The 25,419-nt window shown below is 74.1% G+C and overlaps 3 protein-coding genes across 3 annotated transcripts; all 3 read right to left on the bottom strand.

Annotated features, from left to right (window-relative positions):
- Nucleotides 1-215: 215 nt before the first annotated feature.
- On the bottom strand, nt 216-1,559 carry ELOF1 (elongation factor 1). Its single transcript, XM_074810308.1, has 4 exons — nt 1,456-1,559; nt 1,184-1,301; nt 773-843; nt 216-685 (listed from the first exon to the last, which is right to left on the bottom strand). The coding sequence occupies exons 2-4, from the start codon at nt 1,297-1,299 to the stop codon at nt 621-623; spliced, it is 252 nt and encodes an 83-aa protein (XP_074666409.1). The 5' UTR covers nt 1,300-1,301; nt 1,456-1,559; the 3' UTR covers nt 216-620.
- A 144-nt stretch (nt 1,560-1,703) lies between these two features.
- On the bottom strand, nt 1,704-7,587 carry ACP5 (acid phosphatase 5, tartrate resistant). Its single transcript, XM_074810325.1, is given in 15 exon segments — nt 1,704-2,190; nt 2,193-2,266; nt 2,268-2,278; nt 2,504-2,545; nt 2,547-2,621; nt 2,623-2,860; nt 3,157-3,288; nt 3,578-3,723; nt 3,725-3,767; nt 4,134-4,190; nt 4,633-4,824; nt 5,424-5,646; nt 6,541-6,561; nt 7,288-7,446; nt 7,515-7,587. Coding segments are annotated over 15 exon segments (1,956 nt in total). The 3' UTR covers nt 1,704-1,720.
- On the bottom strand, nt 5,384-24,462 carry NFIX (nuclear factor I X). The gene is given in 14 exon segments (XM_074810313.1): nt 5,384-7,446; nt 8,459-8,547; nt 10,741-10,910; nt 11,267-11,386; nt 11,761-11,850; nt 11,853-11,893; nt 12,226-12,299; nt 12,301-12,347; nt 12,538-12,612; nt 12,758-12,820; nt 15,966-16,050; nt 16,052-16,344; nt 16,347-16,497; nt 24,250-24,462. Coding segments are annotated over 13 exon segments (1,308 nt in total). The 5' UTR covers nt 24,277-24,462; the 3' UTR covers nt 5,384-7,446; nt 8,459-8,475.
- Nucleotides 24,463-25,419: the final 957 nt, after the last annotated feature.

The following is a 25,419-nucleotide window of genomic DNA, read 5'->3' as shown; positions in this document are numbered from 1 at the left end:
CCCGGATCAGGAGCTGGTGGCCGAGGGTTCCAATTTGTCCCAGCAGAGCTGTGAAACCAGAGGAGATTCGTTAGTGCCACTGAGCCTTGTCAGGGCTTTGGCATCGCCTGGTCCCCATGGGCCCGACTGTCCCCGCAGACCCCACGGCGCCATCCCCATGTGTCCCCGCACCCCCTGCTGTGGCACCAGCAGTGACAAGGACACGGAGCCCTGGCCCAGCCCCACAAGGACGTTTATTCAAGGGCAGCTCCGCCGCAACGCGTTGCCCACACACCAGGTCCCTGTCCCCGGGTCTCTGCGGACCTGCTCCCGAACAGTCCCTGCAGCTCGCTGGCGAGCGGCAACTCAGCGCCTGGGACGGGGACAAGTCCCAGCAGGGCTGGGTGAGCCCCCTCCCCCAAACTGCCCCACGAGCAGGGGTCCCCTCCCCGGGGTGGGTGACAGGTCCTGGGTGCCTGTGTGAGCCAGAGCCCCCGTGCCTGGGACAGAAAAGTATAAAACGTAAAGGAAACACCCAAAGGGGCAGCAGGGACGGGACTTCCCCCCTCGGGTCTGGGGCGGGGGTGTGAGCACCCCCAAGGGGTCTGGGGTTGTGCTGCGGGCAGGGGCTGACCCAGCCGCTACTGGTTGGCAGCTTCGCAGGCATCGATCCAGTCGCTGTAGACGTCCACCGGCTCCGACAGGTCTCGGGGGGGACGTTAAGGCACTAACGGGTAGGAGTGGGGGGGGTCCGGGGGGGTCAGGGGGATGGGGGGGGTCCCGCTAAGGATACAGGTGATGGGCGTCTGGAACTCCTCCAGGCAGACGGTGCAGGAGATCACCCCCGTGTTGCGGGCACGGTCCCTGGGGGGCAGCGGGGACAGGGTGGTACGGGCGGCCCCCGGCCGTGCCCCTCCGGGCTGTGGCCCCCTCCGGGCCATGCTCCTCCCCCCCAGCCGTGACCCCTCCCGGGCCGTGCCTCCCCCCACCCCCAGCCGTGCTCCCCGCTCCCCCAGGGCCGTGCTCCCCCCGCGCCCCCCCCGGGCCGTGCTCCCCGCTCCCCCAGGGCCGTGCTCCCCCCGCACCCCCCCCCGGGCCGTGCTCTCCCGCCCCCGCCCAGGCCGTGCTCCCCCTACCCCCCAGCCGTGCTCCCCCCCCCCGGCCGTGCTCCTCCCGCCCCCCCGGGCCGTGCCCCCCCGCTCACATCTTGACGTCGCAGGACTTCTCGTGGTTGCAGAACGGGCACGTGAACTGCGTCTCCAGCGTCCCCGTCACCTTCTTCTTGGGCGGCGGCTTCCGCTTGGACTTACGGCGGCCCATGGCTGCGGGAACCGCCACGGACCCGGTCACAGGCGGCGGGCCCGGGCGGACGCGGCCCCCTCCGGGACCCGGCGTCCAGAGCCCCCGCGGGCGCAGCCCCAACCGCAACGGGCCCCGACGGGAACGCGCTCGGCCCCCCGCCCCGCCCCGCCCCACCTGCCGCCCGTCCCGCTCCGCTCCCGCCGCGGTTCCCCCAGCGACCGGCGCTTCCGCTGCCGCGACCCGGAAGCGGCCCGGGCCCGCCCCCGCCCGGCGCCCATTGGACGGCGGCCGCGCGGTCGCAGCCAATCGGCAGCGGAGGGCAGGGCAGGGCCGCCTCTGCCATCACGTGACCGGAGGGTGGCCCCGCCCCCCGCGGTCTGGGGTGAAACGCGGCGGTTTCGGGGCGATCGATCGCAGCGACGTTTCCGTCCGAAGCCCTTTATTGGGGTGGGGGGAGGGGGGCACTGGGGAGCAGCGCGGCCGTGGTCTCCCACACGGCCTTGGGGGTCCCGGGGTCAGGGGTCCCGGGGGTCCTGCCCGGTGTCCCTCTGGTCACGAGTCCGGGGGGTCCCGCCCCCCCCCGCCCCCGCCCGGGGTCCCGCAGCACCGGGGGGGTGGAGGTGGGGGCCGGGTCCTGCTGGCTGCCCCCGCAGGGTCCCACCGGCCTGGGGACACCAGGTGTCCATGAGGGGGGTCCCCCCACGCCAGCGGGTGCCCCCGTGCGCCCCTCCGCTCTCAGGGGTCCTGGGGGTCCGCGGGGGTCAGAGGTCACGGGGGGCAGGGCCACGCGGTAGAGGACCCGGCCGGTGGCCTCCAGGAAGGTGACAGTGGCCGCGTGGGCATCCAGGCGCAGGTGGGCGAAGCCGCCGGGGGAGGCGGGAGCCCCAAAGAAGAAGCGGAGGGCGCCGGGGGCACGGCCCCCCCGTGCTGCTGCGACTCCTCCACGAAGTTGCCGGCGCCGCTCACCACGTAGCCCACCCCCCCCCTCCTCCAGGAACTGGGGGGCAAAAATGGGGGGTCAGGGTCTGGACACCCGGGTCCCCACCCAGACACCTGGGTCCCTGCCCACCCCCCTGCTCCAGGCACTGGAGGGGGCGGGGGGGTGTCAAGAGGACAGCGATGCCTTGGGGCAGAGAGGGTCCCCTGGGCGAGTCTGGGGGGTCCCCTCGATGCCAGGGTCCCACTGCGGGGGTCCCCCAGAGGCCGGGGTCCTCGGGCTCACCTGCAGGTTGTGGTCGTGGCCGCAGAGGTAGGCGGTGACGCGGGTGACGCCGCAGCAGCGGCCGCAGCAGCTGCACCAGGCAGGCGGGTGGGGGCCGTGCTCGGCCAACCGACCACACGCGGGTAGTGCCCGGCCACCAGCACGTAGCGGTCGTGGCGCGCAGCGGCCAGGCGTCCCCGCAGCCAGGCCAGCTGTGCTGCAGCTGCCTCTGCGTCCTGGGGGCCCCTGGGGGCACCCCCCGCCCCAAAATCATCCCCGCCGCCGCAGAGCAGCACCGTGTCCAGCACCAGCAGTCGGGCCGAGGCATTGGTGCCCGGCAGGGAGAGGCGCAGGCTGTAGTAGTAGTGCGGGAAGTGCCTGCAGGACACGGGGACTTGGGGACACTGTGGGGACACCCTGGGGGGACTTGGGGACAGTCTGAGGACACCCCAGCACCAGGAGCGGGCTGTAGTAGTAGTGCGGGAAGTGCCTGTGGGCCACAGGGTGCTTGGGGACACTTGGGGACACCGCAGGGACAGCCCAGCACCCAGCACAGGCTGTAGTACTGCGGGAAGTGCCTGTGGGACAAAGGGGGCTTGGGGACACTTGGGGACACCCTGCGGACCCAGGGGACAGCAGCTGCACGGGGGTCCGGCCGGTGGGGGGGTCCCTACCATCGGGGGGAGTGGCGGCTGTACGCCAGCTGCGCGGTGACGTTCCCAGCGTGGTCGTGGTTCCCAGCCAGCACGAACCAGGGCAGCTCCCGCAGCCCCGGGGCTGTGAACACCCGCTCGAAGGTCTCCTGGGGGGACACGGGGGGGGACAGGGGGAGCGGGACACGGAGGGTGACATGGGGACATGTGGGGACAGGGGATGCTGAGCACAGTGTGCCCAGCGAGGCTCCCCACCCCCCGGGTGACACGCGGGTTCCCCTCAGGGAGGTACCGGGGGTCACCCCTGAGATTTTGCTGCGCCCCCAAATCTCCACGCAGATTTTGGGATCCCCTCACCGCAGCCCCCCCCGCCCCCCAAAATGCCCCCCTGCCCCCCTCGCATTTCGGGGTGCCCCCACCCAGAGCTGTGGGGCCATACCTGAAGCGGGGGTCCCACTCGTCCCGCACCCCCTTGTAGTAGAAGTTGTCCCCGAGGGCGAGGACAAAGTCGGCACCGAGGTCAGTGGCCGCACGTCCCATGGCCGCCGCCGTGGCCACCTCGCGGGGGGTGGCGAAAGGGGGGTCGGGGGACACCCCCCCAGTCACCCACCGCCAGGAACTTGCACCGCCCCCTCAGGGCCCCCCCCGGCCACCACCGTCACTGTCACCGTCATCCACAGCAGCGCCAGCATCTGCGGACGGTGCCCGTGGGACCCAGGTGTCTGGGGGGGGTCCCAGGGGCCCCGGACCCCACCCATGGGACCCACGTGTCAGGGGGTCCCAGGGGGTTTCTGGTCCCCACCCATGGGACCCGGCTGTACGGGGGGGGGGCCCCAGCACCACCCCCTGGCCCCCCAACGCAGAATGGGGACCCAGGCGCCCAGCGCGCCCCAGCTCCCCCCCGCCCCCCCCCGGTTTGAAAGGGCACCCAGGGCTCCGGGCCGCCCTCCCCGCCGTGGGTGCGGGGCAGGACCCCCGCGGGGCCAGGGGCCACTCACCCTCGCGTGTCCCCTCGCGTGTCCCCTCGCGTGTCCCCTCGCGTGTCCCCTCCGGCGCTTTATGGCCCAAAAGGGGAAGTGGGGTCGCGCCACCCGCTCCCCCCCCTGCCCCGCCGTCACCTGACGCCTCGCGGTGACACGGGGGCCGCCGCGGGGGGGGCCGGGCCGCGGGGGCACTGGGAGCACTGGGGACACTTGGGGGCCCGAGGGGGATCAGCCCCGGCCTCGCCGGAAATCCCTGAAACGCCCCAAATCCCTTCGGCCGTGGCCGCCTCACGGCTAATGCAGGACCCCGGCGGCCGGGTGGGGGTCCCCCCGCCTCCCCCCCCGGGGACCCACATGTCCGAGGGTGCCCCCCCCCCCCCGGGACCCAGGCGGCCGCGAGCGACCCCCCCGCCGCGTTTCCAATGAGGCCACGTGCGGTGGGGGCGGGGGGGGGCAGGCGGACGCCGGGTCCCTGCTTTGGGGTGGGGGGGTGAGGGGGTGGCGGGGCGCCCACCCCAAGCTCTGGCCTTCGGCCCCGGGGCCGGGGGCACCCAGGGGTCCGGGTCCCCCCGAGCTCGAAGGGACCCAGGCGCCCGGCCCGGCCCAGTCCCACCAGTCTGCCCAGTTCCACATCTCACAGCCGGGCAGGGTCCCGCACCCCTGGGGGCCCTTCGGGGTCGGGGGGGGGTCCCGGGGTCCTCTCCAGCTGCGGGAGGGGCGGCACGGCCCAGCGTGTGGCGGGGGGGGGGGGGGGGGAAGGGGCCCGGGCGCCAGGGTCCCTCCGGGTGGGGGTGGGGGCACCGCCCTTTGCCTCTTAGAGCGGCGGGGGGAGGGGCCCGGACACCTGGGTCCCTCCTGCCCCCCCCCCCCCCCCCGCGCGGAATGGGGAGAAATCGGCCTGTTTTGGGGCTGCCCCCGGGGTATACGCGCACCGCCCCCCCCCCCCCCCCCTGCTCCGGGAGGGGGACGGAGCTCTGCTGCCCCCCCCGCGGGCACAGGACCCGGCCGTGTGTGTCCCCCCCCGGGAGGGGGCAGCCCGATGGGGACCCCGTCGCCGTGGGTACGGTCGCTATGGGGAACCCATCCCCGTGGACACCCCGTTGCTAAGGGACCCCGTTGCTATGGGGACCCCGTTGCCGTGGGGACCATCTGGGGCCGCGGCTGTTGCCGGCGGGAGCTGCAGCCCCCCCCCCGCCCCCCGTGACCCCCCCTCCCCCCCCGACCTCCGACCCCCCCCATCCCCGCGCGGGCCGAGGCGGGGCGGGGCGGGTACGACACTTTTATTTCCTTTTTTTGTCTTTTTGCCCCTTTTCCGCGGATTTTTCCTCCTTCCGCTCGCGGGCGGCGCCTTTGGGGGGTTTTTCCTTTTCTCCTCGGTCTGGGGGGAGGGGCCGACCCACCCCAACGGGAAATGACGTCACCACGTGCGGGGGGGTGAGGGGCGACCTGGGGGTCCCCAAATGTGCAACGCTGGTGTGGGGGGGCCCCGAGAGCGACGTCCCCCAACATCGCACCCCCCCATCCAGGGCTTGGGGGGGGACGGGGGTCCCGAAATCGGGGTACCCAGAATGGGGGGGGGGGGGGGGGGGTGTTCCCACTGCCCGGGGAGGGGCCCATTGCTGGTGGGGGGTCCCCAAATGTTGGGGGCCCCATTGCTGGTGGGAGCCCCAACGGGGGCCCCAAAACGGGAGGAGCCCAAAAATTGGGGGGGGGGGCCTGTTTCCCGGGGGGGGGCACTGCTGGTGGGGGTCCTGGGGGGTCCAAAAACCAGGGGGAGGGGGCCACGAAGAGAGGGTTCACCCCAGAGTGGGGGTCCCCAAAACGGGGGCCCTAATGATTGTCCCCATTTTGGGGGGCCCATCGGGGGGGGAAGGCACACGGGGGGGTCTAAGGCAAATGCAATTTTGGTCCATCTGACCCCAAAACCCGGGGGTCAGGGGGGTGCTGACCCCCCCAAACTGCCCGGGGCGGGGGGGGGGGGGGCCCATCCTGTCCCCCCAACACCGAAATCAGCCAAAGGTGCAGAAAACCCCAAAATGAGCAAAATGCCCCCAAATCCCCCCCTGGCTGCCCCCCCCCCCCCAGTCATGGGCCCCGTGTCGGGAATTGGGGCCCCCGGTGACCCCCGGAATGCGGGGGCGGGGCAAAGCTACCCAAAAACGATAATAAAAAACACAAAATTGCCGGGGGGGGGGGGACCCCGATGGGCAAAAACAGGGAAAATTGGGGGGTTCCCCCAAAAAAGCACTTGGAGAGCTGTAGGGGGGGGGGGGGACCCGAAAAGGGGGGGTTTGACCCCAGAGTGGGAGGTTTGACCCCGAGGGGGGGGGGGGGTGTTGGCCCTGGGGGGGGGGACACACATCAAATGGGGGGTTTGACCCTAAACATGGAGGTTCAAACCCAAAGGGGGAGGGGGACCCACAACGGGGTGGTTTGACCCCAACTGGGGAGATTGGACCAAAAAGGGGGTGATTAACCCCAAAAGGGAGATGAGCCCCAAATGGGGGGGTCTGACCCAAAACGGGGGGGGGGGGGGGGGGTTTGACCCCAAACCCAGGGAGGGGGGTTTGACCCCAAGCGGGGTTGGACCCCGATACGCGGGAGTTTGACCCCAAGGGGGGGAGGGGGGGCCTCGCCCGGGGGTAATTGCACTTAATTAAAAAATGAGCTGGGGAGGGGGGGAGGGGGGGGGGACCCCAAAGCCGGGGGGGGGTGGGGAGGGGTGTTTTGGGGAATTCAGGGTGTTTCGGGCCCCCCCAGCCCCGCTCGCTGGCCTGCAGCAAGGGGGCCCCCCGGCACACGCGTGTGCGGTGCGTGTGCGAGTGCTGGTGACCAGGGCACACGCGTGTGTGTGGGGGCGGGGGTGCACACGTGTGACCGTGCGCACGGCGTGGGGGGGGTGCGAACACGTGTGCGCGTGTAGTGTGACCACACGGTGCCGGGCGTGCACACGCGTGCGCGGGTGTGTGCAAACGTGTGGCGTGCACGTGGTGTGGTGGGAGCGCACACGTGTGTGCCCCCCCGGGGGCCTCGTCCCCCCGAGCTGCGGCTGGAGCGGGGGGGCCCAAACACCCCCGGGGGGCCCGGGGTGACCCTGTCTGTGCCGGGGGGTGGGGGGGGGGGGGGGCTGGGGGATCCCGGGGGGGGACACACATCAGAGAGGCCGAACCCTCATCCACGTCGGGGGGGGGGTTGGGGCCCCCCCGGGGGTGGACGGCGGCGGGGGGGGGGCCAGGGGGGCCAGGGGGCTGCGGCTTTTTTTTGTCTTTTTTTCTCCTTTTTCCGGGCGGTTTCTCCTCGTCCGGGGGCAGCGTCAGAGGAACCAGGACTGGGGAGAGACGTGGGTCAGTGGCACTGGGGGGCCCCGGCCCCGTGCCCCCCCCCCAGCCCCCCCGCTGTGTCCCGGAGGGGGTGAGGGGGGTCGGGCCCCTCCCGCGGCGCCGCCGGCCCCGGCCTCAACCCGGCACATGGCGGCCGGGCCGGGCCCCGCCCCCCCGCCCCCGCGTGCCAGCCCGGGCGCGGCGCTGGCGCCCCATTGGCTGCCCGGGCACCGCACCACCGGCCCCGGCCAATGGGGACGCGCCTGCCCGCCGCAGCGCCCGCAGCCTGCCAAGGCCCCGCGGTTGCCAGCCAATCCGCTGCTGGCTCCGCCCCCTCCTGCCTGCCAGTGCCAGCCAATCACGCACCGCCTGGCTGGCCCGCCGAGGCCCCCCATTGGCTGCTAGCCCTGCTCCCCCCACCCTTCCGCCCTCCCCCCCCCCCAAGCCCATTGGCTCTGGGCCAGCACCGCGGCCTGCGCCAGCGCCAGCCAATCCGGGGCCGGCGCCACAGGGCAGGCAGCCAATCGGGCGTCGTGCCACTGCCGCGGGGGCCAATGGGGCGCCCTGCTGGGGGTCGCGACCCCCCAGCCCACGGTGCCCCGGTGCGGGGGGGGGGGGGGGGGGTCCAGGGCCGCGGGGGCTGCTGGGGGCAGGACCCCGCCCCACTATTGTTCCCAGCAGGGCCCAGCCATGACATCATGTCTCGTTGCCCCGGCAACCAGACGGGTCAGACATGATGGGGGGGGCCCAGTCCCCCCCAGTGCCTCCCAGTTTGGCAGCAGGGGCGGGGCGGGGGGGGTGGGGGCCTGGGCCTCGCTCATTAACCACCTAATTAGCGCAGGATGGGAGGGAGGGGCAGGCGAGGGCGCGGGGCGTTGGGGCGTGCCCTGACCGGGGACCCAGAGCCCCGGGGGGGGGACCAGGAACCTGGGGGGCACCAGGAGCCCGGGGGGGGACCCAGAGCCCGGGGTGGGGACCAGGAGCCCGGGGGGGGGGACACCAGGAGCCGGGGGGCCCTACCTGCTGCTGGGGGAGGGTCAGAAAGTTGCCGTCGCGGGGTCCGAGGCCGACAAGGCGGGGGGCAGCGGCGGCGCCTGACGCTGCGAATGCTGCGGGGAGAGAGGGGGCTCAGCCGGGCCCGCGCGGGCCCCGGGCGGTGCCGACGTGCGAGGCGCAGCACGGGCGGGCCGGGGGGGCCGCGGAGGCCTCGGCGGCAGCCGTGAGCGCGCGCAACACGAGCGTGCAAAAGCACCTGCGTGCGCGTGGAGCCAGGGGAACGTGTGTGTGTGTGTGTGTGTGTGTGTGTGTGTGTGTCCCCACCTCCCCCCTTCCCCGCCGCCGCGGGTGTGAGGAGCTGGGGGGGGGGGTGGGGGTGGCCGCACACGCGTGTGCAAGGCCGTGCATGCACCATCCCACGCGTGTGCATCCAGGGCACATGCACATGCACACACACACACACGCGTGTGCACGCCCACTGCACGGGGGGGGGTGGTGCTTGTGCACCCCAGGGTGCCCCGTGCTGGCCGCACAGCACCAGGACTCCCCTCCCGTGGGAGCCCCCCCATCAGTACTTACCTTTGGGGACCCCCCACCCCCCTCCCCAGTGTCCCCCCGAGGATGGAGCCAGGAGAAGGAACATTCGAGCCATCGGGTGCCCCCCTGCCCCTGCAGGGGACCCAGGTGCCCAGGCCTGGGACTCCCGGCGGCACGAGGGAGCCAGGCATCCGGCCACCCCCCCCCCCGCCCAACCCCCCACCGAAAACGGGGGAAAAAGGGGGAAAAAATGGAGAAGGGGAAAAACAAACTGAAAATGGGGTGGATGAGGCGCCGGCGGGGACGGAGCGGACGTGCCCGGGGTCGGGGGACGGTGACGGGGGACGGTGACAGCGATGACGATGCGGAGAAGGTGATGATGCACGGGCAGCCGGGCCGGGCTGGGCCACCCTGTCACCTCGTGTCACCCCCCCCCCCGTGTCAGCCCCGTCACCCCCTGTCACCTGCTGCCCTCCCCGGGGTCACCTCGGTGCCACCCGTGTCACTGGTGCCATCCTGCGCCCGCCTGTGCCACTGCCAGGTCGCCCCAGGGCCACTGCTGCCACTTGCGCCACTGGCCCCCGAGGTCCCCCGCCCGGCACCTGCACCCCACTGCACCCCGCCGCTGCGCCCCCCGCGCCCCCACCCCGCTGCACCCCCTGCGCCGCACGGCTGCACCCCGCTCCTGCGCTCCCCGCACCCCGCGCTGCACCCCTGCGCCCCGCTGCTCCACCGCCCGCACCCCACCGCTGCGCCCGCCGCTCCCCCTGCGCCGCCCCCCGCCCCCCTGCGCCCCTCCCTGCCTCGCCATGGCCCAGGTCCCGGCTGCGGGTGCAGTGGGGTGCAGTGGGGCGCAGGTGCCGGGGACTTACGGGGTGCCGCGGGCGCTCCGCCCTGGGGGCCGCTGGGGGCTTTGGGCTCCGGCGGGGGCAGGGGCAAGGGCCGGGCCAGGGGGGCCCCCGCAGCCCCCCCCGGCCCGGCCCTGCGCCCCGCACGGCTGCAACGAGAACACGGTGACGGGCACCCGGCACCCCGGGACCCCCAGGGCGGGGGCAGGGGGATGGCGCAGCGGCACAGGGTGGCACGGGGGACACGGGGGACACGTGGTGCAGGTGCGTGGGGGGGGGGGGTGTCCCCTGGGTGGGGGGTTCCCAGCGTGGGGGTCCCCATCACCCCCCTCCTGGCCCCTCCGCTGCAGCCAGCGCAGCTGCTGGGGCTCATTTGCATACAAGCTCCGCCTCCCCTGCGGTATTTGCATGCCGACCCCGCCCCCTGCAGCAGTATTTGCATAAAGCCCCACCTCTTTGCACTCCAGCACTGTCTCATTTGCATACAGGCTCCACCTTCTGGCCCTCATTTGCATCTAGGCCACGCCTCCAGGGAATTGTCCTGCAGAGGCCCCGCCTCCCCGGCCTCATTTGCTTACCAGCCCCACCTCCAGGGAACTAATCTGCATATGCTCCGCCTCCCGGACCTCATTTGCATACAGGCCCCGCCCCGAGGGCACCCATTGCCGCGGAGACCAGGCACCGCTCTGGCCCCTCGGGAGCTGCACTGGGACCAGCGTCCGCGCGTGGGGCCCCAGACTGGTCCCAGCGCCCCGCACTGGTCCCAGCCCCGCGGAGCCCCGAGCGCGGGGTCGGGCCGGGGGCAGCGTCCCCCGCGTCTCCGCAGCGTCACCGCAGCCGCACGTCCCGCGTCACCGTGTCCCTGCGGACCCCCCCTCCCCGTCCCCGCGGCGTCCCCCGCCCCGTCCCCCCCCGTCCCACCTGGGGGCCCTGGGCGGCGCCGTCGGCGCAGACGAACTGGACGAAGTCCTTGAGCGAGTCCTGCCCGTGGTGGTAGCGGATGGTGGGGTGGGCGAAGTAGGGGCTCGACTGGGGCAGGAGGGACCCCGACGGGAAGTGCAGCGCCGAGGCCGTGGCCCGCGGGCTGCCTGCAGGGACCCTCAGCGCCAGCACGGGCGGCCGCGGGACCCGGGCGGCCAGGGGTGCAGGACCCGGGGTCCCGAGCCCTCCCAGGAGCCAGGTGTTTTGGAGGCGGGGACACAAGGACAGGACCCAGGTGTCCAGGGACATCCCGCCCCGCCCCAGCCCCCCTCCCCAGGTCCACCATGTCACCCACCACCGTCTGGGGCCACCCCGACCCCTCCAGACCGGGGGCTCCCAAGGAGCTGGGGGGGGGGCGGGTCAGGGGGTGCCGTGAGGTGAGGCAGTGCGGGGTCCCAGGGGAAGGCAGAGGGTGCCCAGGGGAGAGGGGGGTCCCAGGGGGTCCCGGGGGGGTGGGGTCTCACCGGGCGGACGCCGGCCAGGACGGGCAGGGGGTGGTGGCCGAAGGCCATGCGGGGGGCAGCCCCGTGCCCCGACAGGGCGCTGCAGAAATCCAACTTCCCCGACTTCTTCAGCGCCGCCGGGCCTGGGGGGGCCGGGGGGGGTCGGGGGGGCACCCGGACCCCAGCACCTCCACGGCCCCCTGGGGACCCCCCCGGACCCCGAGACTTTTCCCAGACCCCAGTGTCCCCCCAGGCCTCCTGGCCCAGACCAGCTTCCCAGCTCTCAGGGGACCCCCACGGGCTCCCACCGACACCCTGCACCCCGTAGCCCCCCCCGAGCCCCCCTGCACCCCCATAGCCCCCCTTTGCCCTTTACCCCGCCATGTTAACCCCCAACGTCCCTCCCCATGTCCCCTCGTAACCCATCCATGTCCACATTCACCCCCGGAAACCTCCCGTGCCCCACCGTGTCCCTCCTGTCACCCCCCCATGGCCCCATGCCCCCCGTGTCACCCACCGGTGTCAACGTCCCCCCCCCAGGGTCCCTGGCTGCTGCCGGGGGCTGGGGACCGCCCCGGCCCAGGGTAGAAGACGTCGTCCCCAGGACCTCCAGGTCCCCCTCGTCCAGCGCCTTGGGGCGCTTCGGGCCGCTGCAGGGACAGGGGTGTCACCTCCGGGGACAGGAGCGCCACACCCCTCCCCCCCAAGCAGTGTCACCCACCAAGAACTGGAGCACCCCCCACCCCCGCCCCCACTGGGGAGACAGGGATGTGTGTGAGTCCTGGAAGGTGCCCGGCTTGGGGGGGGGGATAGGGTATCCCGGGGGGGTCCCGGGGGCTTACGGGGGTCCCAGGGTGTTAGGGGGGTCCTGGGGTGTCCCAGGGGGGGTTACTGGGCAGTTATGGGGGTTCCAGGGGGGCCAAGGGGGGTTATTGGGGGATCCCAGGGGGTTATTGGGTGTCCCGGGGGGGTCCCAGGGTACCTGGCAGCAGGGGGCCCCAGGGGCCGGCGGCCGAGGGCGACGGGACTGATGTTGTAGTAGCCCCCTGGGCTCTCCCAGGTCGGCCAGCGAGAAGTTGGGGCCCGATGCCGTCGCCACAGGTGGCTGGGGACACGAGCGAAACGTGGGGGACCCACACAGGACCCCCCCCAGCCACCCCTGTGTCCCCCACGTCCCACACCCCCGCCTCCCCCGTTCCCACAACACCCCTGTGTTCCGCCGCCCGCCCTCCCCCCCCCCTCCCACCCCCCCCCCGCCCTCATCCCCCCATCCCCCCCCAGTTCCCTCACTTACTCTGGGACACCCTCACCAGCTCCGTCACGTTCCAGACACCCGACGTCACGAAGCAGTCCTGGAAGGTCAGGTGCCCTGGGGACACGGGACACGGGGGACATTCTGGGCGGGGCACAGGGACTGGGGACAGGGGGCACTGGGGGCTACGGGGGGGCACTGGGAGCACCAGGAGGCCGCAGCGGGTGGCACTGGGAGCACTGGGGGGCACTGGGGGGCTCACCGTTGGGCAGTGGTTTGATGTCCGCGTCTCCCTGGGGGTTTGAACTGTCGGATTGTCCGGAGTCTGCAGGAGAGACGGGGTCAGCCCTGGGTGCCAGGGTCCCCCCCTGGGTGCCGGGGTCCCCCCCGCCGGCGGCTGGGGTCCCCGTCCGGCCCGGGGGGGAAGGGCAGCCCCGGACGCCTGGGTGCCAGCACTGAAGGGCCCCTTGTTCCCGTGGGGTCGTTCGAGGTGAACGTCCGCCGGGACCTCGGCTGCACCCGGGCAGCGCCCGCAGGCCCCGTCCTCCGGGGGACCCGGGCGTCCCCCGCCCCCAGACACCACCCGCGCGTCCGGGTGTCCCCACCCCGCACCCCCGAGGGGACCCAGGTGTCCGCGTGCCCCTTGGCTGGGTGATGGGGGGGGGGGGGGGTGCAGCAGCCGCAGGGGGCCGGGGGGGGCCAGGTCTGGCAGGGGGCCGGGCTGGGCCGGGCCGGGGGGGCTGGGGGCCGCCGTGGGGCCGGGCCGGGGGCCAGGAATGCGCTGGCCCCCCGCCAACGGGCAGCGCCAACAAAGCAGCCATTGTCTGTGCCGAGTGGGGGGGCGCCCGGACGCCTGGGTCCCCCCCAACACCCCCCGCACGCCTGGGTCCCCCCCGGCAGCGACCCCCATCTGCCCCAGCCACCTGGGTCTCCCCAGCACCCCCATCCCAGACGTCTGGGTGTCCCCCCCCCCGCACCCCCCCATTGCCGACACCTGGGTCCCCTCCAGCACCCACCCCCCCCCCCCACGGGGCCCCAGGGCTCCCCTCACCCTCCCTGTCCCCGTGACCCCGGCATCTGGGCGGGGGAAGGGCAGGAGGACACTCCCCTCCCCCCTTTTGGCCCCGCCGTGTCACCCCGCGGGGTCAGGGGTCATCAGGGCACGTGCCGGGTCACGACCTCCGCAGGGGGGTCGCGTGGCGGGCGCGTGCCGCCCCACCCCCACCCCCCGCCCGGACTCCCGGGTCCTCCCGCAGCCCCGGGCTCGGGGCAGACCCTGACGCTGGGCCCTGGGGGGCTCCCAGGACCCCCGTCCCGCAGCCCCCCCTCCAGCCCTGAGCTGAACCCAGCAGGTCCCCCATGTCACTACAGGTCCCCAGTCCCCCGGCAGCCCCCCCCCCGGCGTCCCCGTGTCCCCAGCCCCGGTGGGGGGTTCAGGTGCTGTTGGGCAGCTGCGCCCCGACCCCCCCGCGGGGCCCCTCCCCCTGCACCTGCGTCCCCCGGACCCAGGCGCTCGGGCGGTGCCAGCGGTGACTGTGTGCGTCACCCCAGAGCCCCCCAGCCCCTACGGCTCCTGCGACCCACACGGACCCTCCAGCTGCCTGCGGGCCCTATAGACCCCCCCGGAGCCCCCCCAGACCCCCAGAAGTCCCAGCGGAGCCCTATGGAGCCCTATAGCTCCACCTGCACCCCGAGACCCCAGGGACCTACAGACTCCGTGGGTCCCCCCGCAGGCACCTGCAGACCCAGATGTGCCCCCCAGGCCCCTATAGACCTGTAAGGACCCCCCCAGCGTGGGGCTGGAGCCCCCGGCAGGGAAAGGGACCCAGCGTCTGGGCGCACCCCCCATAGGGCAGGTGGGGGGTGGTGGGGGGGCACCACCAGCACGGCCCCGGGGCACACGCGTGTGCAAGACACGAAGAGGAGCAGGTCGGGGGGTCCCCAGCACGGGGGGGCTATTGCAGGGGGGGGGTGACACACCATGGCACGGGGGTCTCCAGCGCAGGGGGGGGGTCCCCATCCCAGGAGGGTCCCGCGCGGGGCTGCGGTGCCGCAGCGCGTTTCGGGTGCCAACAGGCGCCATCTTATGCACGGGGGGGGGGAAGGGTTTGGCACTGCGCCCCCCCCAGCCCACAGCAGCCAAAGGGCCCCTGGCAGGGGGGCGAGGGGGGATGCCGGGGGGGCCGGGGGCCGGGGCCGCGCACGGGGCCTCGTGCCGCGCATGGGGGCACGGTGCCAACCGGGGCCATTTTGGCGGCGCCAGGCGAGAGCTGCGTTGGGGATTTAAGCCCCCCCAGCAGGCAGGCAGGGGAGGGGGGGGGTGTGTGTGTGTGTGTGTGTGTGTGTTTGGGGGGGCTGCAAGGCCCCCCCCGCAGCCGCGCTCAGATTTGGCACACGGGCAGGCAGGAGGATTTGTTGGGGGGGGGGGGGGGACACAGGATACACACCCCAAACTGCCCCCTCCTCCATCCCCCACGACAGACGAGGGACCCGGGGTGCGGGCACCCCCCTGAGAGCACCCAGGTGCCCGGGAGCAGACCCTAAGCACGGCAAAAGCAACCCAAAATCCTCGCTCCAGCCCCAAAATTACACCTCCCCCAGCAGGAAAGATGGGACCAGGCGTCCAGGCTGGTGTCCCCCACGTGCGCACACACACACACACACACACACACACACACACACACAGCTCTGCCCCGCGCTCCCCCCCCCCCGCCCTGTCACAGCCCCTGCAGCACCGTGCACACGTGTCCCCCCACCCCGCCTCGGTGCACACACGCTGTTGGTGCCCCGCAGGCACGAGGGGCGGGTGCCCGTTGCACGCCCACGCCCTGGCCAGGGCAAAAGCACCCGCTGGGAGCCCAGCCCGTGGCGCAGCCCGGCTCGCTGCCCGGCGGAGCTCGGTGTCCGGCACGGGCTCGGGGCTCAGCGCGCGGCAGAGCTCGGTGCAGTGCGGAGCCCGGTGCGCGGCACGGCTCGGGGCTTGGTCCGGCGCCCAGCTCGGTGCACGGCACGGCTCTGTGCACGGCTCACGGTGCACAGTCTGGCACGGCGCATGGCACACGGCTTGGCACGCGGCACGCGGCACGCGGCGCATGCTTTGGCACACGGCGCGGCTTTGTGCGAGGCACGCTGGGGCCGGCACCCCCGGCCGGGGCCACCCCGGGAGGGGCCGGGGGTTTGAAGGGGGACCCCGGGGTGGCTGCGGCACCGCTCCGGCCCCGGGGCTGCCGCAGAGCCAGCCCAGCCCCGGGCAGGATCCCTCCGGGCGCTCGCTGGGGCTGCGGGTGCCCCTGGGGCATCACGGGGGCAGGGAAGGTGCCCCCAGGGCCCCTCCGGAGCTGGGGGGGGGGCACAGCCAGGAGTCTCCACCCGCAGCCCTGTCATGCACAGCAGCCCCCGCCGCGCCCCAGCCGCGCCGCCGGCTCCGGCTCAGACCCCCCCCACGGCCCCCCGCCGCCAGCGGCACTCACCGGGCGCGTGGACGAAGTAGGCCAGGTAGAGGTCGAGCTCCTTGATGGTGACGCCGATGTGGTGGGGCTGGACGCAGAGGCCGGGGGCTGGCGCACTGGGGCGCCTTGGCCAGGCGCTCGCCGTCGGTGCTCTCCAGCGGGACGCCCTTGAAGAGGATGACCATCACCAGGTCCAGGCGCCAAACCTTGTCGGCCTGGCGCAGGCAGTCGATGCGGCGGATCTTGCCCTTCTGGTCGGGGTTGGAGAGGACGCAGCAGGGCGCCTTCTTGCCGGTGACGGAGAGCACGAAGTCCTCGCGGCACTCGGGCCGGATGTCCTTGCGCAGCTTGGCCAGGAGGCGCGAGGCCCACTTCTGCTTGACCTCAGGCTTCTCGCCAGCAGCTCGTCCTTGACGGCGCGTTCCTCCTCCTTCGACATCCGCTTCTCGTGCTTCTTGAAGTACTTGCGCTTGCGGGCCTGCAGGTTGAACCAGGTGTAGGAGAAGGCCCGGACGTGGGGCAGCAGCGCCTCGATGAAGGGGTGGAACTCATCCTGTGGGGCAGGGCGGCGTCAGTGGGGCGGCTGCCGGGGGGCGGCCGCAGCCCCGGCAGCTCCCGAGGGACCCCCCACCCTGCCCAGGGAGCTCCCCGGGGGGGACGGTCCCGTCCCACACAGCGGGAGCATCCCTGGGCACAGCCCCCTCCCGCACCGGGAGCTCCCGGGTGATGCCGGTGCAGCGGGGAGCACCCCCAGACGCAGCCGCATCCTGCGCGGGGGGCTCCCGGGGGCCCCCCCAGTCCAGCGCAGGGCGAGCACCCCCCGCCGCGGCCCCAGCCCGGCCCCTGGGGATGCTCAGCCCGGCCCCGGGCACCGCTGGGGACCAGGGATGCAGGATGCGGCCCCGGGAAGGGCCCCGCGGGGTTGGGGGACTGGGGCCGCCCCGGACCGGGGGGACCGGCCGGGGCTCCTGGTGCCCAACGGGCTCCGGGGACGAGCCGGCTCCCGGCCCCGCACGGCCCCGGTGCCAGCGCGGCCCCGCGGTGCTCCCGTGTCCCCAGCCCGGGGACGGCTCAGCCCCGGGTCCCCCGGCTCTGGGTCCCCGCTCAGCCCCTGCCCCAGCCCCGCTCAGGCCCCGGTCCCGGTCCATCCCCGTCCCTCCCCATCCGGCTCCCGGTGATGCACCCCGCTGCCGTCGGGGCTCGGCTGCCCCGGGCACATCCTCTCCCGCTCCCCGGCCCCAGAGCCGGTCCCTGCTGCCAGCCCCGTCCCCGGTGCCACCGATCCCGCCCGTCCCCCGGTGCCACCCCTCGTCCCCTGTACCCGCTGCCAGCGCCACCGGTCCCCGTCCCCTGTCCCCGCTCGCTGGTGCTGCCGGTCCCCATCCCCATCCCGGTCCCCGTCGCGGTCCCCGGTGCCACCAGCGCCGGTCCCCGGTCCCCGTCCCTGCAGCCGCCGGTCCCGTCCCGTCCCGTCCCGGTCCGTACCATCGCGGCGGCTCATCCCGGCCGTGGGCAGCTGCCAGTCGGGCCCCGGCGGGGCAGAACCGGGGGCGAGACAGACGGGGACGGGGGGCGCTACCGGGGGCGGGGGGGGAAGGGGTTAACGGGGGGCTACCGGGGAGGGCGGGTCCGGGGGGCGGACACTGCGGGGGGGGGGGGGGGGGGGGGGGGGGGCGGGGGGGGCTCAAGTACCGGGGGTCCCGGTTACCGGGGCCGGGGGGGTCCCAGCTGCCGGGACAGCGCGGGTCCCGGGGCGCGTCGGGGGGTCCCGGTCCGGGGAGGGGGGGGGGGGGGGAGGGGGTGGGGAAGTCCCGGTGCCGCCGCGGAGCCGCAGCCGGAGCCGCCGCCGCCGCCGCCGGGCGCGGAGCGCGCGGAGCCGCCGCGGCCCCTTTTGGCACCGGGACCGGCGCGGCGGCGGCCAATGGGGGCGCAGCGCGCGGGGGGAGCGGCCGCCCCATTGGCCGGGCCGGGGGGGGCGGGGCCGGGGGGGGGCGGCGGAGTTCGGGGCCGGGACACGGGGGGGTCCGGGGGCAGCGGGGACGGAGCGGGCCGGGCCCGGGCGGGCGGGTGCGCACCGGGCGCGCTCCGGCGGGGCCACGCGTGTGCGGCGCCAGCCCCGTGCGAGCCCCGTGCAAGGGCCGTGCGAGGCGGCCGGCGGGGCACAGCCCCCCCCCCGGCAACACCCCCCCCCCCCCCACCCCCCCCCCCCCCCAGAGACCCGGGGGGGGCTTCGCCAAACACGGCGATCTGCACCCAAAGCCGTGCCGGGGCTCCCCGCGCGCCCCGACCGCGCTCCCGGCGCGAACCCTCGTGCAAACCCTCGTGCAAGGGGGTCGATCGAGGACGCCGGGGCCGCGCTCGCACGAGGGGCCTGTCCCGGGGGTCCGGCCCCCCCTCGACACACCCCGGGAGGGGGAAGGCCCCGGATTTTGGCCGCTTTCCCTGGCCCTGTGGCGGCCCCAGCGCGGAACGGCCCAAAACCTCCGTTTCTGCCCCCAAATCCCCGACGCAGCGCTTGGAGCCAACACCCCCCCGCCCCCCCCCCCCGTAATTAATTCCCTCTGTGTTCCCTCTGTGCAAAGAAAAAAAACCAAAATTTGGGCGTTTCGGCGGCGGGGCCGGGCGGAGGCTCCCGCGCCTCGGTGCCCGCGCACCTCCCCAGCCCCAAACCTCACGGCTTTCGCTCCAAAACCACGGCGGGGAGCGGGGGGGGCCAAGCACAGCGTCACTCCCCGGCCCTGCCCCCTTCCTGCCCCGTTTTGCTTTGCAAAACCCACGAAACGGGACGCAGAGGCACCGGCACGGGGTGGGGCACGGGGGAAGGGGGGGCACCCGGGCGCTCCTGCCCCCCCCGAGGGGTTCGCACGAGGGGTCACGATTCACGCACGGGGTTGCAGCCGCGCACAACGGCTCCTCGCGCGGCACCCCCGGACGAGCCGCACGCAGGGGCGGGGGGGGCCCAGGCGTCCGAGCCCCCTCCGTCCTGCAGCCCCCTCCCCTCCCAGCTGGCTGCGGGGGATCCAGGCGTCCGGCCTGGCAGCACCCGCGTGGGCACGGGGAGGGCTCCCGGACACCTGGATCCCCTCCCGGACGCCTCGGGGAGGGCACTGGGGTGGGTCGGGTGGAAGAGGAGGGGGTTGGCGGCCTGAACGCCCGGGTCCCCCCCGCAGCCCCCCGCGAAGACAAAGAGCCGCCGGGTCAGGCCCGCGCCGCCCGGGTCCGCCCGAACGCCCGGGTCCCCTCCCCAACGCCCGGGTCCCCTCCCCGCCCTCCGCGGGGAAGCCAGGGCGCGCATGGAAGGATCTAGAGGCTCGGCCACCGAGGTCTGCCCGGACACTGGGGTCCCTGCCCGAGGCCGCGGTCCCCTCCCGGACACCAGGGTCCCCCCCCGGATGCGGGGTCCGCGCTGAGGCGGGGTCCGCCCCGGTGCCGCCGGGCTGCCATTGGCTGCGCCGGCCCCGCATTGAGCCGCAGTCTCGGGCGAAGCCACGTCGCCGCGTCCGCAGCTGCGAGCGCCCGGCAAAACGCCAGCGCGGCGGCGGGGGGGGCGGCGCCGGATCGGGAGGGAAAAGCCCAGAAAAAACAGAAAAGAGGGAAAAAAAGAAAAAAAAAAAAAACACCCCCCCGGCCCCCCCGCCCCAGCAGCGCCCGCCCTCCCGCGCCGCTGCCAGCTCCCCCCGGCCCTTGGCTTCGCCGCGAGAGAAAACAGCCGAAACAGCCGGAATTGCCGCCAAAAATCCCCCCGGCGGCCCCTGACGCCGCTGCCAAGACCCTCCCGTGAGGGGGGGGGGGCGGGGGGGGGTGGCTGAGGGGGGGGGCGGCGAGCGAGGGGCGTCCTGGACCCCCGGGCCGGGGAGGGGGGGGGGGGAGGCAGCCACGAGGGACCCCAGCACCAGGCCGGGAGCTGCTGGGATCCAGGCATCTGGGGGGGCCCAGGCATCTGGGGGGGACCCAGGCGTCCTGGCGGCCTTGGAAAGAACGTGCCGGATGGTCCTGGCAGGGGACTCAGGTGTCCGGGGGGGGGCCCAGGCGTCCGGGGGAGGGGCCCAGGCGTCCGGGCTGTGCGGAGGAAGCCGCCTGCCTGCTCCCCTGCCCGCAGCCACGTGGAGGACCCAGGCGTCCGGGCTGCTCGAGGGGAACCCGGGCATCCGAGCCCCCCCCCTTCCCCACGCAGCAGAGCCAGGGACGGGACCCGGGCATCCGGGGGGTGTTGGGGGGCCCGGGGGGGTCACGGGCACTGCGGGGGGAAGTGCCGCAGTGGCTCCAGGCAGTGCCGCAGCGCGCGGGGCCGATGCAGTTTGGCACCAGTGGACCCCGGCGTCCGGGTGTGCCTCCCCCACCAGCCGGGGAGGGGACCCAGGCGTCCGGGCTGCCCCCCACCCCCCCCAACTCTGCTCCTCCCCAGAGCGGACCCAGGCGTCCCGGCCCCCTCCATGGCCTCCTGCCAGGCCGGGCCGGGGGGGCCCCGCGGTGCTGCCGCGTCCAAGAAAGCTTTTTGTGGCCCATCAATAATTCAGGGCCCCCCCGGCCCGGCCAAGGGCTCCTCCATTATTGATGCTGCCAGCACAGCCCCGCGGCCGGGGGGACACGGGGAGGGGGGGACATGGGGGGACACGGGGAGGGGGATCAGCGAAGCCGCGAGTGCTGCAACACAGGGGTGCGGCAGCACAGACAACGAAGCACACGCACACGTCTGGCCACGCGTGTGCGGGGCCCGCAGGCGCCTCGCCACGCACCCGGCTCCTCGCAGGCAGCGCGCGCCCCACGCAGACCCGCGGCGCGACGACGTGCCGGGTACAGGCAGCACACGCCACACACACCCACCCCCCCCCTCGGTGTGGCACCCACGCCTCGCACGGCCCCGGGCACCTCGCACGGCCTCGCACGCCTTGCACGTGGCGGGGCGGAGGGGGGGGGGCGGTGCCTCCCCCGCAGCGATTGCATCAGCCGGTGGCGCAGCCCCGCATGGCCACGCATGGGGCACGGGGCCCTTGCACATGCCTCGCACGCCGGTGCGGGCGCACACACACACATGTGCGCTGCACCTTGCACACGTGTGTCGTCCGCCTGGTGCACGCAGGGATGCGACGCGGGCGGCCGGGAGCGCACCCGTACGCGGAGGCACCATGCACACATGTTGCACACACGTTGCACACACGGCGCGCAGGGAGACGTGCACGGAGCGTGCAGGCACGGCTGCCACGTGTGCACGTCGCCTGCACACGCATCGCACACATGATGCACGCACAGCCCACGCGCCCCCATTACACGTGTGTGCACCCAGCCCCCCGTGACACGCACACGCATCCTCTCTTCCCATCGCAGGCACCTGCACCCCGCTACATACGTGTGCACACCCCCACTGTCACACACACGTGAACCCTGTTGGGCCCATCGGGCACCCGCAGCCCTTTGCACGCCCCATCCTACAGCCTATAGGTGCCCCGTGCGCTGCCCTGCTCCTCGCCAGGCCCTATAGGTGCCAGAGGGGCTGGCTGCAGGCTGGGGGGGGCTGCGTTTAGGGGGTGTTGGGGCATCTCACGCCCCTCCCCGCCCCCCCCCAGGGTGGCTCTGCACCCTCTGCACATCCTGTCACCAGCGGAGCCCAGTGTAGCAGCCGTGGGTGCAGAGCACCCTGCAGCAACGGGCCCCGCAGCAGCGCCGCACCGCAGGCGCCGGGGAACACCCCAAACCTGCGCCACACGACATCCCCCGGCCCCGCGTCCCGCCCGCACCCGCTCCGCTGCGGTCTGCTGCCGCGGGCGCGCTGCCTGGCACGGATGTGGCACGACTGTGCCCCGTACGTGGCATTTGCACCCCGGCACGTGCTGCACTGAACCCCCAAACGCACGTGACGTTCCGTGTGGTGATGCGCTCACCGCACCCGCGGCGCGTTGGGTCCCACCGTCCGCAGCACCTTGTGCTCTGCACCCGCCACGGCACCGTCCTGCCCCGCGCCCGGCACCCTGCGCTGCACCCCCCCTGTACCACACTGCTACGAGGGGTGGGTGACGCTCGTCCTGCTGCGGCCATCGCCCCACATCGCCCCACACGCAGCCCCCTCCTGCCTGCGGCACGTGTTGGGCCGCCTCCCCCCACAGTAGCCGTGCAGGGATGGGGGGGCACTATGTATTTTCCCCCGTGCTTTGGAGAGGAAATGGCCACGGGGACATTTTGTGCAGCTGGGGGGGTCCATGGGAGCCCCCGCTCCACCCCAGGGGTCATCCAGGTGGTGACAGCAATGGGGATGTCGTGACAGTGAGGGTGACAGTGACCGGCGCCGCTCCCAGGCTGCACCACGTCCCCCAGGGCCCGGCCCAAGGCAGGGGGTGGCTCCGTGCAGGGGGCTGGGAGGATCTGGGGGGGGGACACGGGGACACCCTGAGGGACACGGGGGGACCGTGGCCCAGTGAGCAGCCACAGCACCGACAGCTGGAGCCCAGCGCTGGACGGGGGCGGGGGGGGATGGGGGGCTGCATCCCTGGGCGGGGGGGGGGGGGCACTGGGGCCTGGTGTGCAGCCGCGGGGTTTCACCGCAGAGGCTGCGGGTTGGGGCACGTAGAGATGAGCTGCTGCCCGTGACAGCGGCTATAGGGGACAGCGGCTATAGGGGACGGGCGCTGGTGCTGTGCCAGCGGCAGCCAAGGTCCAGCCCACGCCTGGTCGGCCACAGGCCCGGCGGCAGGAGCCGCTGCTCTGGGTGCCGCTACGGGTGCTGCTCTGGGTGCTGCTCTGGGTGCCGCTACGCGTGCTGCTGCCCGTGCCCACGGCTGGACACGGCAGCCAGATCCTGCGCGCGCTTGCGGCCTGCCCTGCGCCGAGGCTGGGGAAGGGGGGTGGGGGGGGGGAAAGACGACGGTGGCACCAGCCCAAAACCACCCAGAAAACGGCTCAAACGGGAAAGGGGGGGCGAGGCGGGAGCACACTCGTGTGAGCGTGCGGTGCCCGCGCGCACACACACCCCGACACGCTTCAGCACACGCAGGATAGGGCCCATGAGGCCGCCGTGTGTGTGTGCGTGCACAGTGCGAGCCCACGGGTGTGCACACGCGTGCAGGCTGCAGTTGTGCACAGCACACGGGCAAGCACATACGTGTGCGGCATGACCGTGTGTGCACACGCAGGAGCACACGCGTGTGCAATCGCGTGCGCAGGAGGAAGCACACGCGTGTGTGTGCGCTGGCACGGGCAGGCTCCCAGGCGTGTCGCTGGCATGTGCAGGCAGGGGCACACGCATGTGCAATGGTGTGTTGCTGGCGCGTGCACACGCGTGTGCGGGCGGGGCGCCGAAGCTGCGAGAAGCGCCGCTGGCCGCCCGCCCAGACACAACCGGCCGCCAAAACCGCCCCGAAAAGCGGGAGAAAAGGGCAACGGAGGGGGGGGAGCAGCAACGCCTGGCGGGGGGGGGGCTGGGCTGCCTGAGCAACCACAGCAGCACCCCGGGGGGACCCCAGGACAGCGGGGGGGCGGGTAGGGACCCCCATAGGGACCCCCCATAGGGACCCCCGTGCCACAGCCCCCGAGACCTGCCCCCACCCAGGACTGCCCAACGTCACCCCTCCCCACAGCCCCCCCAGCAGCGCCCCCCCCCTCCCCACGGCCCCTCGCGACCCCAACAACCCCCCCAAGACGAGGCGTCCCCGGCCCAGGTGCCCCCGAGGGGGCCCCACCGTCGCCGCCCCCCCGGAGCCCCCCGGCCGCCGTCCTACGGACCGCGGGGCCACAACCCCCCCCCCGGGGCCGGGTTTCAGCCCGTCCCGGCGGTGCCCACAGGCACAAAACACCGCGTGGGCACCGACTGCCCCGTTCCACGGGGGGCCCCGTGGGCAACACTTCCCGCGGGGAAACACCCCCACATCTCCCGGTTCCCCGGGGGCGGCCCCTGCCCCGGGAACGGGCTTCCCGGCGGCACCGGGACGGCGGGTCCCGGGTCGCTGCCTCACTCCGGACCGAGTCCCCCCGCACCGGGCTGGGCACAACCAGGCCCCCCACGCCCCTCCCCGCACCGGGGGTCCGGCCGAGGCCGCTCCGGGACGCGGCCCCCGCGGGCACCAGCTACAGGCGGCAGCAGCCCCGGACCGGACCAGCCCCTCCGGCAGCCGCGCACCGGGAGCGGCCCGGGGGCCGGCGGAGGAAGCGCAGTCGCCGCCCAACCGGCACCGGCAACCGGAGAGGGGCCGCCCCCCCCACCCCCCGCACCCCCATTTTGGAGGGCGCAGACGCTCGCGGCGCGCAGCAAAGCCGGGGACCGGACCCGCCGTTACCGGCCGCCCCCCGTTACCGGACCCCCCGCTCCCGGCCGTACCTGGGTGAGGCAGTACGGGGAGTACATGGCGGCGGTGTCAGCCGCGGCGGGGCATGGCGGGGGGTCCGGGGGTGCCGGGGGCCCGGGGGGGTCCCGGGTCCGGGGGTGTCGGTGCCGGCGGCGCGCGGGGAAAGTTTGCCCGAAGTTGGCGCCCGCCGCACTTTTGCCGCGGGAAGCGCCGCGCCGGCCCCGCCCCCGCCAGGCCCCGCCCCCGCCCCGGGACCCGCCCCCGGCCCCGGGACCCGCCCCCTCGCGGATTGGCTCCGCCCCCTCTGCCGCGAGACACGCCCCCGCCGGGACCTCGGGGGGACACGGGGGGACACGGGGGGGACGACACACGGGGGGGTCGTGAGGACACGGGTCCCCCCCACCTGCCCCGTCTGCGCCCCCGCCCCCCCGCTGCCCCCCCCCCGCAGGGCCCCGGCGGGAGGGTCCGGGAGCCGCTGTGGGTCCCCACGGGTGACAGTGACGGCAGCGGTGGCCGCGCCGGGGGTGGCAGCGGGGAGAGAGGCAGCACGGGCCGGGGACCGCCGCGACCGTGACGGGACGGTGGCAGCGCCGGGACGGGGACAGCGCGGGCCGCGGTGGCTGTGGCAGTGCCGGTGACAGGGGACAGTGCAGTGACAGGGACAGTGTGGTGACAGGGACAGTGCGGTGACAGGGACAGTGCGGTGACGGGGACAGTGCAGTGACAGGGACAGTGCAGTGACAGGGACAGTGCGGTGACAGGGACAGTGTGGTGACGGGGACAGTGCAGTGACAGGGACAGCGCGGTGACAGGGGACAGTGTGGTGACAGGGACAGTGCAGTGACAGGGACAGTGCAGTGACGGGGACAGTGCAGTGACAGGGACAGTGCGGTGACAGGGACAGTGCGGTGATGGGGACAGTGCGGTGATGGGGACAGTGCAGTGACAGGGACAGTGCGGTGACAGGGACAGTGCGGTGACAGGGACAGTGTGGTGATGGGGACAGTGCAGTGACAGGGACAGCGCGGTGACGGGGACAGTGCAGTGACAGTGCGGTGACGGGGACAGCGCGGGTGATAGGGACAGCGCAGCCGCGGTGGCTGTGGCAGTGCCGGTGACAGGGACAGCGCTGGTGACAGGGACAGTGTGGTGACAGGGACAGTGCCAGCGGTGGTGGCGGTGCCAGCACCACGACAATGGCA

This window comes from Strix aluco, chromosome 35 (assembly GCF_031877795.1).
Source record: "Strix aluco isolate bStrAlu1 chromosome 35, bStrAlu1.hap1, whole genome shotgun sequence".
NCBI classification, from domain to species: Eukaryota; Metazoa; Chordata; class Aves; order Strigiformes; family Strigidae; genus Strix; species Strix aluco.
Note: the sequence above shows the minus strand (reverse complement) of the source record. Positions and strands in the feature narration are given on the sequence as shown.